Raw genomic sequence first — 16,617 nt, 5'->3', positions numbered from 1 at the left:
TTTCGGACAAACAGTCAAAATATTCCGCACATTATATTATCATGGGTTACATTTTCCATTTACCGGTAATATATAATTGTCCTCCTTTGTATAACAAATACTGTCGCATCAAATATGGTTCGGGTTACTTTCTGGCATTCTACTGTTACCTTGGTGGAAACAGAATTCCTAGCAGATATACATGTAAATATTCCACCCATTTCAGAGTGCATTTCCAAAATTACAACATACTTTAATATACAATAATATTGAATATACAAATTTGATTAAATATGCATTTTATGTCTACCATATCCTTGAATGATTAGTCTAAAAGATCAACTACGCTTGAATGATATGATGTCAGAGACTACACCTAATACATGTAGATATTATGTCCTACACAATGAATACTGATCTCAAACTTAACATTGGTTTCTTAAAAGCAAAGCAAAACATGAAGCTTATTTGGATCTCAATGATTTAAGGTTAAAAGATTCTGATTTGCATGAAAAGAGATATTTCAAAAATGTCGGAAAGAAAAAACAAAATATCGCAAATCAAAAAGTGGAATATTTTGTTTCTTAAAATTCAAGATATGAAATGCAGACATTATGTTGTACTTGATAAAATGATGGTAGAGCATAAGTTTTTGTTGTCAGCTGGAAAGTCCTTAAATCCGTTTAAATACATTCAAAAAATGATACAAGCTTAAGTTTCTCATTAACACCGCAAAATAGCTTGAGAATATGAAAAACATAAGATTCTATCATAAACACCTTGTGAAAATCAAAGAGCACGGTAAACCTTGTACATGTACCACTGCCTTGTTACTTTATGAGGTTACAAAAAAGTTATTTAATTAAACTAGTAAAGAAGGTAAATTGGCAAACATGTTGGAAAAGTACATGCATTTGTCAATCGGGATTCACCCAGGTCAGTTTGCAAAGTAACACCTTCCCCCTCAATTTTACATATATATATATATATATATATATATATATATATATATATATATATATATATATATATATATATATATATATATATATATATATATATATATATATATATATATATATATATATATATATATATATATATATATATATATATATATATATATGCCACGAGTTTTCCGCAAAAAACACGGGGCCCCGTGGACTGCAAGTCCACGCTTTAGCGTGGACCTCGAACCTTGTCAGCGTCTTTGAAGTCAGCGTTTCTGTCCACCGTGTAACACGGTGTGTCACAGTTCTGATGATAAATATTTTAAACATTTTCCTTGCCCTTAATTAATAAAATTAAATCAACTTTCTTTTGAAATATTTGTTGTACTTTTCCATAAATTAATATTGGTTATTTATCGCATACAGATGTTTAAACTTATAAGATGCCTTAAATTTAATAACAACGTACTCGTGTCAAGCAAAAAAAATGTATAATCACGTTTTAAGTTAAATCCTAGTTATATTAGTCATAAAAAGTTCAATAGACTATTATTATTATTATTATATTTCACTAAGAGGAAACACACTTTCATAAATGAATTACTTGATTGTCTCTTCTTTCGATTTTGATTTTAACCGTGTTCAATTAAATTGTTGATACAAGATCGTTTTTACCTACGTAAGCATTCATACAAAGTACATATCAGATGCGTGATTATACTAAGTGAATTAGTATTTTGTAAGAATTTAAAAAAAAAATAATAATTATATATGTACTTTGTTTAGAATAATTAAAAAAAAATACGTATCAGACTCGCACATTATTTCAGGCTACTATTTAATACCGGTACCGATACGCGGCGAATCATTGGACAGGTTTAGATAAGGATTATTGCCGTGACTAACACTGAAAATCTGTAATTATGTAAAATATGGAGATAAATATTAAATGGGGTAAACTCGAAAATCTACTGAACAGGCAGAGATGATAATCTGATAAATTTCTATAATTAAAATAGTTATTAACTTATACGCTGAATACAGAATACACCAGCCGAATTTTTGGCAAATGAAATGTACTAACTTCGGTACGAATATTACTTCATTCTGAAATACGAGTATATAGTTTGAAAAATGAAACGAAAAAAAATCAGTTTGAGAAAACATATAGCGACTTTTAAAAATGGTCCCCCCCTCCCCCCTTTCTAGAAAGCGGCTGGTTAAAACTTTATCAGAAGTCTGCAAATTTATGTTATGTTTTTTAAAATTTTAATCTACGAGATACATGCTTATTTGTGTCTGAAATAGGATAAATAAATTAACAAAGTACATGTAAGTTTATAATCGTTGTTGTACTGAAACCTGGAAAATGAATTTCACATGATATCGGTTGAGTGTGTTATACACTTCCTGTGGTCAGAGCGAAAGAATTTGAAAGGTGTGATAAACATACGGCGCCCCTGGCTCACCGGCAGAGACCCAATATATTTTTTAAACAGGTGTGAACTCGGAACTGACCATAAGATCGTTTCAAATCACAAGTGAAATTCTTTCCGCGTAAACAGACTTTCAAGGTCACCTAGCGTCATGGGACAGGTGATGCACGAGGATTTTGTGCGTACAGCATATACAGAGAACGAATTTGATTGCAGTAGGCCCTAAATGGGTTTGATATGAAAAAAAAGTTGTGTCAATTATAAATAGAATTATAGAATGATGAATTGTATATAACCTCCGTTACTTAAATAAAACGAAGGATCCAAAAAAAAAAATACAGACTATTTTAGAAGGGGGTTGTATGAGTCTCACTCTCTCTCTCACTCACTCTCTCTCTCTCTCTCTCTCTCTCTCTCTCTCTCTCTCTCTCTGGTACTGCTTTTTATACACTTTACAAGAAAAGAAAAACTTATTTGAATAAAGAAAATCTTTTTTAAATAATAACTTACACTGAAAGGATTTTAAAAACATAACGTGGTAGTGAACACTACACTATGAAAATAATATTTGCTGTTACGAGAAATACGCTTTGAAATTATTGCATTAATTTCGTGTTTCTGCTGACGATTTTCGCATCCACATTCAGAATAATTCAAGATGAAAAAAAAATACATGTATTTTAATAAGGAATATACATAATAATGCTTGGATCGTACACAAGTGCTGTACATGTTAAAACCATGAACATAAATACAGCTCGGATTTAATACAATACTACAGAATGTGTGACACGAATGCAGCTCGACGCCATTTCGTCTTCCTTTGTTACATGAATTAATGAGATTAAATTATTCATTTCAAATAAAATTCATAATTTTGATTTTGTAACGTGAATGAATAATTTCATTTAATAAAAATTTCTAGACACACAGTTAATTCAAATGAAAATCATTTAATTTTTTTTTTGTTTACCGATATCTAATCTCAATACCATGCGTGCCATTCAGAGTCCAATACCTGGCTGAATAAAAACGATTATTATATATACATAAACCAAAGTTATAAATAGTCATCAAAATTTATTAAATTTTTATCAGAAACAAACGATTTTGTTTGTAGTACTATTTACACGGTGCAGCTTGGAGGAAAATTTTCTGGACACTCGGTGTAACACGGAGGGAAATTTACTGGACACGGTGCGACACGGAGGACATTACCTGAGATTTTTCTAGACACGGTGCGGCACGGTGTGCCTACCTGTATATTTCAAATCAACACACACCGTGCTACACCGTGTACACGGTGTAAACACGGTGTAACACAGAGCGTTTCACACGGTGTTTTTTCCACCGAGCGATGCGGAAAACTCGTGGCCTGTACTGTGTATATATATATATATATATATATATATATATATATATATATATATATATATATATATATATATATATATATATACTTGTATATGTATCATAACAAAAATTGCAGTAAATATAAAAATGAAACATATTTTATGAGTTTGCACTATTTGGCTTAAAGAGATAGCAGATGCGAGATCTGAAGTTAAAAATAAATCATTAGAATCAATAAAATTTACTTGTGTATCTAAAGATCCACAAGTATGTGGTTGGAAGTAATTACAGATGCTTACCAATAGAAATTAAGATTTTATCACGGACGGTCCCACGAAATATATCATGGGAATGCAAATGTGTCTTTCTTGTTTAGGAAGATGTATTTGGTTAAAAGTAATTAAAAATGCTGACCACTATAAGTTTAACTTTTTACTCAGATAAGTCCAAGGAATAAATCATTGGGAAAGTAGTTATAAATTTGTTGGTGAAAAGAGGGATTTGGTTAGGATTAATTAAAGACGATGACTACTGGGAATTGAGCTTTGAAACCTGGACGGTTAATCTGGTATAAAATGAGCGGATGACGGACATACGCCAGACAAGAGCTGGATTGTGTCTGTCTCTGTTTCATTTTATACAGGTAAGATTATTTTGTAGACTTGCGCGTTTTTGTAAAGTTATTAAGTTTTCAGATGGTTTACTTTTAATTATCTACTAGAGTTATTTACATATTAAGATAGTTTTATTGTAACACAGTAATCTTTATTATAAGTTTTAGTATTGTGTGTAAAATTATTTATGTCATGTAATCGGATTTTTATTTAATAAAAGACAAGAGCTGGATTGTGTCTGTCTCTGTTTCATTTTATACAGGTTGTGAGCCGCTCTGGTCCAGAAAGGTCCTCTGGTAGAAAGGAACGGGATATTGAAGATAAAATAAAATAAAATACAAAATACAGAAAAAAAAACTGAATTGAGTCGGTCCGTCCCAGCTCAAGGATTAATTGAAGTATTTCACTTGGCGTCTCCTCTCACAGAAATAGCCAAGATCCCGGGTGTAAATGAACAAACTTATAATCGGCCCAACGTCATTCGGGACTCTGCCTCCTCAAACTTTGTTGGTTGAGGTTTAGCAAAAAAGCTTCATATAGGCCGGAGTCCAGGATGGGGTTGACCTGGTTATAATAAGTGGTAGAGAATCCGATTTCTTATACAAATATATGGAAAATTTGCCAGCACCAAAGACTGAAACACCATTGCAGCGTTTGAGGCGGGCAGTTTCGCGAGTGCCTTTGTTTCCCCGGAAGAAATTTGTGCAACCGGATTTAGATGACAGGGAAATACTGTTTAACCCGGATACGTATCATCCTAGTCTAATTTCTCCCGGATCAATATCTAAAACACATCCCGACGGGTCTACACTTAAAGGGGAAGATCGAGATCTCAAGGATTTGGAAACTGATTTAAGTTTAGAAGACGAGTTTTATATTCTCGACATTGGTGACATATCACCGCCGCAGTTACATAGCGACAATTCCTTTAATAACTTTGGGATAATTCCAGACGTTAACCGTAACTTCTCTACGTCGCCCCCCAGTGAAGGATTACCCAGCGATCCAACTGGTATTTGGGACGAGAGACGAAACGAGGACCAAAGACGAAACAAAGACCAGAGACCAGACGAGGACCAGAGCCGTCAAACCAACGACGAGGCTAAGAGACCAGACACTCCCTGGGAAGAACCAATACAAGTAAATAAACTAGGACTCACAAATTTTGATAACTTGGTGAGAATTCCAAGTCCAGTACAGCAGCCTACTACAAATTCAGTGCCGCAGCCCATTACAAGTCCAGTACAGCAGCCTACTACAAATTCAGTGCAGCAGCCCATTACAAGTCCAGTTCAGCAGCCTATCGCAAGTCCAGTGCACCCGCCTAAAAGACCAAAAACCTCTCGGGCTAACCGAACTTTCCCGACTACTACCACCCCATCCGTTAGTGGCCAGGGAAACGAACACTTGGATATTTCCGATAACGACAATAGTTTTGTGCCGGACCCCCTGCTTCAGGATCCCACTGCCGATTTCTCGTTCGACGAACAAAGACATTCTTTTTATAATATTTTAGGACATCCTGGCAACGAACAAAGTTTGGACGAAAACAGATTTAAGGTTTATTCGGATAGGACGAAGTCAGGTAGGACACAAAAGTTTTTAAAAATGTCTTCCACCATTAAGTTAGAAAAATTTAAAGGGGATGGTACTCAAAATGTGATTGCATGGTTGACTAATTTTTTTCAATGGGCAAAGTTTCATGATTTGCCAGATAACAAGATTGTAGATGCGTTTCCTTTTTATTTGGAGGGACACGCGAAGGTTTGGTATGATGCCTTACCCGTGCAACAAAAATCAAATCCTAGTACAATTCAAAATTTGTTTCAAGAACGGTTTCAAGAACTTGACAATTTTTTGGATTTATCTGTTTTGCAAATGAAACAAAATGTAACAGAGTCGGTAAGCGACTATTTGACGAGAATAGTCAAAACAGCGTCAATCAAAAATGTGCCGGAAAATGTTTTGTTATCAGTCGCTATGAATGGGTTAAGAAACGATCTTTAAATTTTTGTTGTTACTCAAAACCCCAAGACAATGGAGAGATTAAGACAAATCGCTTTATTAGCAGAGAAATCCCAACCATCGCAAATAAGTGCTTTAGAAACTTATGAAAATTTATTATCGGAAATAAGAAACATAAAAGAGGAAATTTTGAAACCCGAAATCAATGCTGTTGGTCAAGGGTTCCCACAGCAAGGTTACTCCCCACCCTATTATGCACAACAACAACAATTCGTGCCTATATTGCCACCACCAAGACCGCAATATTACACAATGCAACAGCAGCGTCCTCGGTACAATAAACAATATACACCACAATTTCAGCAACAGAGATATCGTGCCCCGAGACGCTATAGGGCTACTAATCTGCAAACTAAAACTGCTTACAACCCTACTAACACATTCCATCCCCGCATGAGTTTCCCCACATGTTATTTCTGCTTGGGAAGGTGTTCGGATAGAAATAGGTGTCCAGCAAGAGGTGCTGTGTAAATTTATATCATTTGCTTAACATTCAATTTTACTGATCACTTGTATATATTGGAGTCCTTGTGCATGTAATACAAGGAGTAAGAATTCCAAAGACCATGACAGCATCTCTACCAATTTATCAGGCCTCCTAAATCCTGGATCAAGGCTTTTACTTTCAGAAATGAAAAAAAGAAAAAAGTGTGGTAAGTTTAAAAAAACTAATGTTTTTTTTTTTGAGTCAGAATTAGTTGAATGATAGATAGCGTCTATATGCTCCATCTAGTTTAGGGAAACCTCTTTCTAACTGCCACTTTCACACAAGAAGGCACTGGAACTCTCCTTCCTGTTTCAAGAAGACCATGCTGCCACAAAACAAAATCACATTTTATGTATAGGATAATAATCCATTATACTTCCTGCGTACTTGTGTTTTATTTGAATGGACAGCAAGGATTTTTTGCAATTGGTACATGTACAACCTCTTCTCTTGCATGGCAGGTTTAACATTTGCCTTTTTTCACAGGGAAAGTACAATTAAATGTTAAATTTCATAATGCATGTGCTTTATTTCTCATAGGATCTTTTTACTTTTAAAATTTATATATAGTACTTTTATTTTCATTAATATATTACATTTTTAATAACTTTCAATTTGTCAACACCATTGAAATATATATGTATATATGTATTCCTTGTTTAAATTTTGGTAACATATGAAAAATCTTATGTTTTCAATGGCTTGGAATTATTTATACATGTATATGTATATGAAATCAATTTGTAAACAAATGTGCATGAAAATTTTATTTTGTTTCTGTTTTCAACTTTTGGAATTGAATTGTGAATAATTTTTATGAACCGACAGTATCACAATTTAGTTAATTTTAGTGGACAATTTTCAATTTTTGTTAGTTACATGTACCTAACACTTTAATAATAATCTATTTACAATTTACATGGAATTGTTTATGTATCGATAAAAAAAATTGCTTTGAAACATTGTGAGCATCATTTATGGCTGAGAATATTTTTCATCGCCAAACAAGACACATTGTTTGATTCTTTGATACTTTTCTACTTCTGTAAAAAAGATAGAGAGAAAAGAAAAGAATGAATAAAATACATTTTATTCATTAAGTTGTTTTTTTAATTACTGGAATAAAACTATATTCTAACATTCAGGAAAAATTCCTATGAAGACTTGACTCATCAAAGATCTTTAGGAGCAGGGTTAATTGCACATATAATTTTCCAAACTACCTACTGAATATGTGCAAATAATTACTTTTCCTTTCAAAATGGTAATTCTTCCTAAACAGTCATAACTTCTATGAATGAGGCATATGTGTGATAAAAAATTAAGAAATGTTATCATTTGTTTTTGGTTCTTAGCACACCTGTAAATTCCAGAGTTGAAATAAAGAAAGGAATAGTTATAGTATCAAAATTATTAATTGAAAAAATATTAAACCTTTGTAAAATCATTTAAATGGCTGCATTTTTAGCCATCAATGAGAATGTAAACCCCTAAATACCCCCCCCCCCCTTTTCAGGTCTACAGGCCTAACCCCTTTATGTTTTAACTGTTCATATGCAATCCAGGAATGCTTTTTTAAATATGGGGAATTCTACCTCGTTTCCTTGTGAAGTTTATTTGCAAGTACGTTTTTCATGCAAATATTGGATTTCTTCTTTCATTTTACAAATAATTATTGCTCCCCGATCAATGCTTTGAAACGCTTGACTGTAAACAAACGTTTCATTGACCTAGAGTTTGCATGCATGACCATGCGGTGTCGGTCACGTTCGGAAGTGAGCACTCTTATTTGTTGTGCTTGTGTGTTTTGTGTATATATTTACTGCAACTCTCTTATATTGGATGCTATAATGATGTGTTCTGGTCTTTTTGCAACTTTACTTATTGCAAAATTCGTGATAGGTTTGTTACCGCTATTTACAGTCAGCGGCACTTCGAGGTACACGGTGTACTTGGTCACTGGACAAATGCATTGGCGCGTGACAATGATTTGGGTGTATACATAGCTAGAAAGTAACAATAGAACACGAACTAATATGGCGTCTATCGATGAAATATGGCGGCTATTTGTTTACACTCTCGGCTATTTTATGATGTCAGTAGAGCTTTAAGTAAACAAAAATTCCGATTTGCAGGCAATGGCGGTATACATGACGATTGTATATGTAATAAACGGAATTTTATATTCTGTAAAAGTACTTACATGTTTTTCCACGGGGTCATACAAAATTTCTATTCAATCTGCGAGTATGAGATTACGCGGATATCTTGCATTGTCATTATATGTCCTTAATGAATCTTAAGTACGCTGTGCCAAATTTCTTTGAAAAAACTGTGTTTGCATACATAGAGTAGGCCTTAAACTAATTTTTCAAGTTGCGCGTATGGTAAAAACATTGCATATATAGATTCATAGGTACATGAAATTATCAAAAAAGATAATAACTTATGCGTACATTTAATTACATCATTAAAAAGTTTAATAATTTATAACTGACTTTTCCGATATTGTGTTTTAAGGATAGGCAACTCAGGTGTGAAAAATGACCAACTTAGTGCCGATTTATGAGTTATCGTTTATAGGAATGACATATAGGCTGCTTCAGAATTGGTATTGTTATGTACACAAAAGGGTTCCTTACATTGTTTCGTACACAAAAGTGTTGACCATGAAAAAGAGAATGCCTTCACTCTACCTGAAATAACAGAGTCAAATGAATGGGTAACAGACTATATTCAATATTTTTAACTCTCTTTGACGATTATTATGAAGAAGGAAATTTAATGTCATGTTTTTTGTGTGCACGCTTTTTCGCTTCCTATATAAAATATATATATTTTTACAAGTAAATGCAGTAATTGATCATCTTACTTATTTTACTAAGCACGAAGGGGAACGACCGAGTATAAAAAATTAAGTAGATTAGAACTAAGAAGGAGGGTAGATTTCACTTTTTATTTTAATTAAAACTTTTAATTATATGTAGCGAAAAGGTGTCCGCAACTATACAGTAAATATGTTTAACATTGGTGCTAAATTTTAAAACCACTGGATTCTACTGAGAGCAAATAACCACTTGGGAAATGCTAAAAACTGCCTTGCGTGTAAACAATCATCGTCGGAAACCCACGGTCGGTCTCGCTTCTCTTACCTATCCTCTTTTACTAATTGTTTAATATCATCTGTTTTTTTTGAATGATACATTTCAATATGATCAATCAATTTAACATTTTCTTTAAACATAATTCTAAACATAGTGTACAATTTACTACAAGTTCTGATAGAAGGGCAAAAATCAGATACCTGTCACAGAGCTCTCTTTTTTCTTTTAACATCAGAATTAGAAAGAAGAATGTATTCTCTAGTGGAGTGTTGTATTTTACACACTGTAAAAATAATTTAATATTGTTCCTGTCTGGGTTCTCTATAATTTCTAAACAGTCTGTCATACAAAATTTTCTCTGTAAGGCTTTCCTGGCAGCTGAATTTGCTGTGGCAGTCATCAAAATTACAGGACATTCCACAAGGCTTCGCAATTCCCCTAATCGACCATACCAACGTCTGAAAGGGTCTTCCTCGCTCGCAGACTCTCCCCTAAAAATGAGAGGAATAATTAAAACCCTGTTTGAATTGCTCAAATTTTGATAGATTGTAACAATCATTGCATCATTTTCCCCCTTCAGAAAAAAAAAATTACCAATGTAACACTGTGTGGGCTTCATCTACAGCTATTAATCTAATGGTTGAATTGTTTGTCACCCAATCTCTCCACTTTCCATTTAGCACACTTTCAGGTGAGGTGAAAATGAATTGCATTTCATTTCTTAATATGGAATCGTCGCTTTCACCACCTTTATCACGAAGGAATAGTTAAATTAATAATATACTAATACATTACATTGGAAAATGTTTGTTTTGATATTATTTAATTTTAATAATTAAAAATGTCAGAAAAAAAAACAACGTTGACATGTTTCCTGTCATATGAAAATCAGTATTGAGTAACCAAAAACAGTTTTTGTTTATCATCTAATGACGAGAAATTATTTTACTTTTAATTGATTGAAAAATTCCTTTTCTTTAATATATCTTTTTTACATGTTATCATAAAAAGAGTTTCATCATCTACACTGCATATATAGTTTATGTAGATAAATAGGTCATACAGGAGAGGTCTGCTTACCAATAAATGCTGAAAGAAATCCTAAACTATTCAATGAATTGCACTGTTCATGCATAATGGAAAGGTGAGGTGTGACGACCAAAACTGAGATCGGATTGTTGTCGTCAAAACTAGCGTTATATGCCGTGTGAAAGCCCTGGTAGCAAATACTTTTCCCACCTCCGGTTTTGATAGACAGAAAAACGTCTCTTTTCTTCAACAGCGCTGCCAAAGACTCTCTTTGAAAGTCTTTTAGATCGTTTATTTGAAAAACTTCTTTCACTTTCGCCTCGAACGTCTCCATATTGTTTGCAAATCCTTCCCGACATACGGGTTGCAACAATGATTTTGATTGGGTAATTAAAGCTACACATCGCAATACAGTTTCGTATTGCGACCAATGAAAATGCGTTATTGAGACACACCTCCAAGCGAAATTTTCGGCCTAGTGTCCCACGGGAGGTAAGAGAAGCGAGACCGACCGTGGGTTTCCGACGATGGTAAACAATTAGATATCCCGAGTCTGCTCTCAACATGTTTCAGCAGTGAGTTATCGTCATAAAACCGACCACTAGCGGCAGTTGAAAGGCATACATAGAGAAAATTAATCACACGCGGAAAAAGTAAATCTACAGTAAGTTAAAAATATAAGATAGCCCTATTATCAGGTTACTTTTCTGTTGCACAAAATGTCATGTCTGAAGATACCAAAGGAACGTACAGAATAATTGGACAATGTATTCAAGATCACATAAATATAGCCAGAGAAACAATGATTAGTTTTACTATGATTTTAAAATAGTGATATTATTTTCATGTACCTAACAGAGATATGAGTCAGCTTCCACTGTAATATATGGTCAAACGACGGAAACCTTTAATTACTGGGATATGCAAATGCCTGAAAATCATTTTCAATTTATTTGGTCGAAATAATGAAGGCTTTGATATACTTTGAATGATTTTCTACCTGTAATTGAGATACACAATTTACAGTCAGTATTTGCACAAGAGATCTAGATTTACGCATCTACTTTTAGGTTTACCTTAAAGTACTTGTATTAAAGTGAAAATAAATTATATTTTTTATATTTCCTGCTTAGTTTTGATTTCAATTCACAAGCCTCTAACTAAATATATAATGTCTAGGTGATATTATTTCCAATAATGACATTAAACGTCATAACAAAAGAATCCCCAACATATCTAAACGTAATTTGTTTTATGTTTTGGATAATGAATCGTGTTTTTTCCTTCTTTTCCGGAGAATACGACTCGTAGATGGTTTTACAGTTCAAAAATTCTTTAATAATAATTAGTAGGAGACCGCTAACAACTACTATGTTCGCCCCCCCCCCCGACATAAAATTGGGGATTAGACTTTAGGTTAATCACCTCCTTCCATAAAAACAACTGATTACGGAAACCGTTACAACAATTTGTACCACTGAAGGAAGGGCAAACGCGACATTCGAGATTCCGGATGAGGATTACCTTCATTGGGAATTCGAGAGAATGACGGCAATTAGGAAAAGCCGAGAGGACCCTAACGGCCTGAAAGGAACGTAGATGCCATCCATAACAAGACCTAAAAACAACACCAAGATCAGATGTTGAAATTAAGAACAATGTTCCAGATTGAAAAAACGGCGAAAATTGTCAGAGAATTTAACAGATATAAGTTGGAAATAATGGGACTGAGCGAAGTGAGATGAACAGGTTTTGGTGAACTTAAGACAACCTCCGGAGAGACTATCTTGTACTCCTAAGCTGAAGAGCATCATAGAGAAGTAGGACTTATACTTAACAGGAAAAGCCGAAAAAGCTTGAGCAAATGTAATCCTGTTAATGACAGAATCATCAGCGCACGCTTTTTCTCCCGCTTTGCTAAGCTAACAATAATACAATTATGCAGCCCAACAAACGATAATAATAATAATAATAATAATAATACTTTATTTATAGCAGGTAACCCGATTAGTGCAAGCACTAGCTTCCTCGGATAACACATATACAATGTATATACATAATAAATACAAATCACAATAAGGAGACAATGCAGACGAATCGGATAAAGACACCTTCTATGAACACCTTCAAAGAGAGATTGCAAAAGTGGCAAAACATGACATACTGATGGTAATAGGTGATGCAAATGCAAAAGTGGGAAAGTCGAATGATGGATGAAAAAGAGTCATGGGACAAAAGGGCATTGAGACTATGAATGAAAACGGCATGAGGTTCGCAGAAATGTGCGCTCTTAGTAACTTAATCATCTGTGGAACACTCTTTAAGCACCTCAACATACATGGGAGTCACCTAATGGAAGAGATAGGAATCAAATTGACCACGTAATGGTGAACGGCAGATACAAGAAGTCTGTATGTGATGTAAAAGTTCTGCGTGGTGCAGATGTCAATTCAGTTCACCATCTAGTACTGGCTAAAGTAAAGATGAAGCTCTGCAGAAACCTAAAACCAAAGGAAAGCAACAGGAAGATGTATGGTGTCAACAAATTGAAAGATCCAAAAATAAGCAAAGGATTCCAAATTGAACCAAGGAATAGGTTTCAGCAACTGGTCGATGACGAAAACACAATTAATGAAAAATGGACTCTTGTAAAAGAATCTTATAATGAAACAACAGACAGAAAAGATCCTGGGCCAGAAAAAAAGGAAGCACAAAGACTGGCTAACTGCAGAAACTTACAGAGCCATAGATATAAGGAGAAAACTAAAGGAAGAAATAGAAGATCAAATTTGGAGAGAGTAAAGGAAATTAAGAGAGAAGAATATAAGACCAAAGACAAAGCAGTGAAAAGAAGCGCAAGAGGTGATAAAAGGAAAAATTTGGAAGATGTAGCTAACCAAGCAGAGAATGCAGCAAATACAAACCGTTTGAATAAAGTTTACCAACTGACCAAGCAGCTTTGTGGGAGAAGAAGAAACAGGACAAGTGGCATAAGGTCCAAGAATGGTGATCTAATCTTTGAGGATGGAAAAATATTGGAGAGATGGAAAGAGCATTTTGGAGAGGTCCCAAACGTCCCAACAGAAACAATGGATTTACGCGAAGGATGCATCATCCACGAGAATGAAATTAAAGAAATTGACACAACACCAATTAGAGAGGAGGAGGTTGAAAAAGCAATCCAAAAAGTGAAGAGGGGAAAGAGTCCTGGCATAGATAACATCAATGCGGAGCTATTAAAGGAGAGCGTATCATATTCAACAGCAGAGCTAACATAGTTGTTCAACAGAATCATCAGTGAGCAAGAAATACCAACAGACTAGAAGAGATCGCTCATTGTCAAAATACCTAAGAAGGGAGATCTAACAATATGTGACAACTATAGAGAAATATCACTACTATCAGTGCCATCAAAAGTATTTTGCAGAATAGTGATTGGTAGAATTAGAGATGGATTAGAGGACAGACTGAGACCAGATCAGGCTGCATATAGAAGAGGAAGAGGAACATCAGAACAGATTTACATTTTCTAAGAAATATTTTAGAACAATCTATACAGTGGCAAGCATTACAGTGACTGTACAAAAGTTTAATAGATTTTTTAAAAGCCTTTGACAGCATAATTAGAGAGAAACTGTGGACCATACTAAGGCAGTATGGAATTCCGGGCGCGTGCGTGGATATCATCAAAAAAATATACGATGGAAGCACTAGTTGTGTCATAGAGAATGGAAAACAACAGACTGGTTCAAAGTACAGACAGGAGTGAAACAAGGTTATGCTATGTCTGGGTTCCTGTTCATCATTGTGGTAGACTGGATAATGAGAAATACCAACAATAAGAAGAGAGACATACGTTGGAAATTTATGTCCACTTTAGAAGACCTGGACTATGCAGACGACCTTGCACTTATTTCCAGCAAACACAGCGACATGCAAGAGAAGACCAGGAGATTACATGCTGTCCTGGATTATACAGGCATAAAAATTAATGTCGAAAAAACAAAAAGCATGAAAATAAATGGGAAGGAGAAGGATGCAATCATGTTGAATGATAAAGAAATAGAAGAGGTCGAAACATTTCTCAACCTGGGTGCCACAATGGACAAGACTAGAGGAACTGAGGCAGATATTGGGAGAAGGCTAGGCTTAGCCAGGACCGCCTTTGCATTCCTTGCCCAGGTATGGAAGTCAGCATAATACAGCGCAAAGACCAAACTTAAGATTTTCAACACGAACGTTCTACCTGTGTTGCTGTATTGTGCTGAACTATGGAGAACAACAAAAAACGAAGCCGAAAAGCTTGATACTTTCCACCGAAAATGCCTTAGGAGGATCCTCAAAATACACTGGCCTGGAAAGATAAATAACCAACAACTATATGAAAGAACAAGATTCATACCTCAATCAAGCACCATCAAAAGAAAAAGATGGAGATGGATAGGCCACATCCTCCAAAGGGAAGAGAACTTACACGTTACAACAGCTCTCACATGGGCGCCTGTGGGAAAGAGACGAAGAGGACGGCCAAAGAACACCTAGCGAGGCTCTGTTGAGAGAGGAAGGGAAGATCTGGGTTAGAAGGAGGTGCAAGTTGTTGCCAGTGACCTCCGTAAGTGGCGTTCGTTGTTGAACGGCCTCATGCGTCCTCCGGGGCACGGAGAGGATAAGTAAGTAAGTAACTGATTTAAAACATTTAGGAAGTTTCGGGTGGTAATTATGAAGGTTTTAAGTAAAATAAAGACATACAGTGAAAGGAAACAAAAATCTCGTTAACTAAGACCAGATTGGGCCATTTCAACTTCACTTGCACATGTTGTGTCGACATGCACCGCATTTTAATCAAGCCTTTTTTCTGTTTTTCGTTATCAATTAACGATGGAGAACATATGGAAGTAGAAATATTAAAAATACAATCGAAAAACATATGGAACTCGAACTTCATGCTTTTTAACAAAAACGGTAACGGACTAATTACAGGCAAATTTGTAAGCAACTAGTAAATTGATTTTAAGGTTTTGAACTTTTTGAAATAATTAAAGAGGGGACTTAAAATTTTGACAAGTATATTTGATTATCATGTCTCCAGTGTTCTGTAGAATCCCTCTACTAAGCGATCTCTTTGGATTGAATTGTGTTGTTCCTTTTCTCTATATGCAACATTTTTTACGAGGCTTGAAACAACGTCGACTCGAACTGTCTGCCTTTGTCAGAATGAACCTTTTGTACATGTAGGATTCCACACCTTGAAATATTCATTAACAAACACTTTTGCAATTATTATTGTCTCTTGATTTTTGACTGGACATGCTTCTATCTATCGGTTGAAGTAATCCGAAATGGTAACGACGTACCTGTTACTCTTCTCAGGCCGTGATGAAGGACCAATGTTGTCATGAGCAATGGTCATGTAATTTTATCGGTTGTTAAAGCAGTCTGATACACTGAGAATTATTATTCTGGTAAAATTTGAAATACATGTATTACAAGGGTTTTCAAATTCGAAAATGAAAAGGAAGATATTGAATTTCCTTATTAAACAAAAAAACATGATTTACATTTTTTTCCATTCGAAAATTAAATCTGATCCTACAAATCGTTTTCTGTATTATAACCTATGATAACACAGAGATTTATTTG

General features: G+C 34.6%; 4 protein-coding genes across 4 annotated transcripts; 3 read left to right on the top strand and 1 right to left on the bottom strand.

The window, feature by feature from the left end:
- Window positions 1–4,645: 4,645 nt before the first annotated feature.
- LOC134281576 (uncharacterized) lies at window positions 4,646–6,804 on the top strand. Its single transcript, XM_062764015.1, has one exon. It carries the CDS (start codon window positions 4,942–4,944, stop codon window positions 6,337–6,339), a length of 1,398 nt encoding a protein of 465 aa, XP_062619999.1. The 5' UTR covers window positions 4,646–4,941; the 3' UTR covers window positions 6,340–6,804.
- A 2,732-nt stretch (window positions 6,805–9,536) lies between these two features.
- On the bottom strand, window positions 9,537–11,478 carry LOC134281616 (ATP-dependent DNA helicase RecQ-like). Its single transcript, XM_062764053.1, has 4 exons — window positions 11,029–11,478; window positions 10,543–10,696; window positions 10,149–10,439; window positions 9,537–9,540 (listed from the first exon to the last, which is right to left on the bottom strand). Exons 1-4 carry the CDS (start codon window positions 11,309–11,311, stop codon window positions 9,537–9,539), a joined length of 732 nt encoding a protein of 243 aa, XP_062620037.1. The 5' UTR covers window positions 11,312–11,478.
- A 1,883-nt stretch (window positions 11,479–13,361) lies between these two features.
- Window positions 13,362–14,255, top strand: LOC134281605 (uncharacterized). The gene has a single exon (XM_062764046.1). The coding sequence runs from the start codon at window positions 13,362–13,364 to the stop codon at window positions 14,253–14,255; it is 894 nt and encodes a 297-aa protein (XP_062620030.1).
- Window positions 14,256–14,760: 505 nt separating this feature from the next.
- LOC134281594 (uncharacterized) lies at window positions 14,761–15,533 on the top strand. The gene is made up of 2 exons (XM_062764037.1): window positions 14,761–15,159; window positions 15,366–15,533. Exons 1-2 carry the CDS (start codon window positions 14,761–14,763, stop codon window positions 15,531–15,533), a joined length of 567 nt encoding a protein of 188 aa, XP_062620021.1.
- The last annotated feature ends 1,084 nt before the right edge of the window (window positions 15,534–16,617 follow it).

Source organism: Saccostrea cucullata, unplaced genomic scaffold (assembly GCF_032062105.1).
Source record: "Saccostrea cucullata isolate Sc308-1 unplaced genomic scaffold, CSIRO_AGI_Scuc_v1 ctg3936, whole genome shotgun sequence".
Classification (NCBI taxonomy): Eukaryota; Metazoa; Mollusca; class Bivalvia; order Ostreida; family Ostreidae; genus Saccostrea; species Saccostrea cuccullata.
Note: the sequence above shows the minus strand (reverse complement) of the source record. Positions and strands in the feature narration are given on the sequence as shown.